This window comes from Austrofundulus limnaeus, unplaced genomic scaffold (assembly GCF_001266775.1).
Source record: "Austrofundulus limnaeus strain Quisiro unplaced genomic scaffold, Austrofundulus_limnaeus-1.0 Scaffold304, whole genome shotgun sequence".
NCBI classification, from domain to species: domain Eukaryota; kingdom Metazoa; phylum Chordata; class Actinopteri; order Cyprinodontiformes; family Rivulidae; genus Austrofundulus; species Austrofundulus limnaeus.
This window is the reverse complement of record NW_013952706.1, coordinates 81,938-84,340: the sequence shown is the minus strand read 5'-3', so window position 1 is coordinate 84,340 and position 2,403 is coordinate 81,938. Positions and strand designations below refer to the sequence as shown.

The following is a 2,403-nucleotide window of genomic DNA, read 5'->3' as shown; positions in this document are numbered from 1 at the left end:
GAAGAAGAAGAAGAAGAAGAAGAAGAAGAAGAAGAAGAAGAAGAAGAAGAAGAAGAAGAAGAAGAAGAAGAAGAAGAAGAAAAAGAAGAAGTTGCAGTTTGGGAGTTTGCAGGTTTGTTGTCTCCCAGAAGGTCTCGTAATGCTTCGTGCTGTGGTTTCTCGGTCGTTCCCACGACTGATCCGAATGTCAGTCTGCTCTTATGGGACCGCAATCCCAGCACCGAACCCGCAGCCTGAGGTCCATTTTAACAAGGTAAGTTTGTTTATCTTTCGCTCGATTTCATGAGCCAAATGTTGCGCAATGTGTGCAGAAACGCAACGATAAACTCTGTTTTAAAGTTCACTGCAGGTAAATTTCTGCAGTTCTGAGTTGTCCTGCTAAAACGTGTTTATGTAACGAGGTGTAGTCGACGGTCCAAAATCCAGTTTCACTCGCTGACAGGTGAGGTTAATGGACTTCGCGGACACAGTTTAGCGCCACCTGCCGGAAAGGCGCGCAATCGTTTGTAGGATTGTTTCAATTAATCAATTTAACCAGATAGAGCCCATTGAGATCAAGATCTCTTTTCCAAGGGTGACCTGATCAATAGGTAGGGATGTGGATAAATATTTAATCCTACACCAATATTAAATCTGACAGCGGATTCCAAAAGAACATTTCAAACCACACAAAACACCAAAATCATGTGATTATCTGAAGTATGAGGGAATTTATTGATGTTTGTTTAGGTGAAATCAGCTCATGTTTTGTTGCTGCAGTTCACAGCAGAACCAATGTGACCGTTTCACCTTGATGTTTTCTATTTTTGCTCATAAAATTGAAATTTTATTTCATGTTTATTTTATGTCATGAAATTTTAGGAAAAGATTCCCATTCTAGTTTTTGTAGGAAGCATCTTGTATCCTAAAACACTAATAAAACTTAATAATAGCCAATTCAAAAGTAGCAGAAAAGGTATACAATAACATTACAAGGCAAACTGTAGCATTAAATCAACTTAATGTGTCTTAGAAAGTAAGGAAATTAAAACAATTTAAAAACCATGTYSACATCTGTTTTGTAAACAAAGCTCCTCAACCAATGACAGCGTGTTAAATGTGTCAGGTGACGAAGACGAGCATCAAAACATTTTGCTAACAGGCGCTATTCCGGATTTAAAAAAACATACTCGACGTTTCAAATCATTATCAAATTTGGAAGAAGGGCAGATAAAATGATGTTCTTCATGGCAGCTTATCTCTTTAAGGCAGTGGTCCCCAAACTACGGCCCGCGGGCCAGATCCGTCCCTCCTCCCCATTTGGTCCGGCCCCCAGAGAGCATTTAGTTGTTTATTTTTCTTCATATATGTGTATTTATATTTGATTATGAAGTTGGACTTTTGCAATAAAATGTTCCTTAGTTATGAACTATTTTTATTATTAACTATTATTAACTATTTCATACATACACGCATATAACGTGACATTCTGTTCCACCCTTCTGCGGTCTGTGCCCCTATCTGGCAACGCCCAGAAAAAAAATCCTAAACCTGCCCCTCTCAAAGAGAGAACGGAATAATGACAAAAAGATTAGGTAAGAGAAAAATTGATTCAGAATGCAGGGCATTTAAGCTGCAGTGGACAAATGATTATTTTTTTGTTCATCTGTAAAGAGGCGGTGGTGGTATTCAGAGAATACAATCTGCGGCGACACTATGAATCCCGTCACAAAGACAAGTATGATAGCTTGCAAGGCCAAATGTGAGCAAACAAACTCTCAAAGCTAAAAAGTGGACTGTTAGCTCAGCAGAATACATCCTGTGAAGAACCCAGAGAGGGTTATTTGATTGTGCTTTCTGGAAAGCAATAATTTTTTTACATTTAGGCACTCCTGCAATAGTCACACTTTTTCTGTTACAAACTGACTCTGGCCCCACACCAGAGAAGGGAAAAGTTACGTGGCCCTTACAGGAAAAAGTTTGGGGACCCCTGGTTTAAGGGGTCACTAGAAAAACTCGGGTGATTTACTTTGATCCTCTTTTCAAAAAAATTGTCTCTTTAAAAACGCATCAACAAAAATTAAAAACTCGAAGACGAGGCTGTAGCTAACTACCTGACGTCAGCCCGATTTGTTGAAATTCGTAGAAATAACGAAGCAGGAGGAAATTACAAGCAAACACACCGAGCAGCCTTGCAAAATCTGGTCACAGCAGTTTGGGAAGAAAATGGCAGCAGCTGCTGACGAAATGTCAACATCCCTACAATAGGTCAGCAGTATGGAGGACCAAACCTATCATTATTGGAAATAAATGTATAAATATATAACTGGCGTATTAAAATAAATTWTAGGGTCAAAAAGAAGTTTGACAAATAAATTATTGTGCCATTAAATCAATTACATCAATTATTTAGATATAAATGTG

General features: G+C 38.5%; 1 protein-coding gene across 1 annotated transcript in view; it reads left to right on the top strand.

Annotated features, from left to right (window-relative positions):
* Positions 1–67: 67 nt before the first annotated feature.
* The window catches only part of LOC106527006 (aldehyde dehydrogenase 2 family member), a gene marked incomplete at its 5' end in the record, with an annotated part of 23,658 nt that continues 21,322 nt past the window's right edge, over positions 68–2,403 (top strand). Inside the window, 1 exon segment of the mRNA XM_014021756.1 lies at positions 68–253. Within this exon segment, the coding sequence (XP_013877210.1) occupies positions 140–253 (114 nt within the window).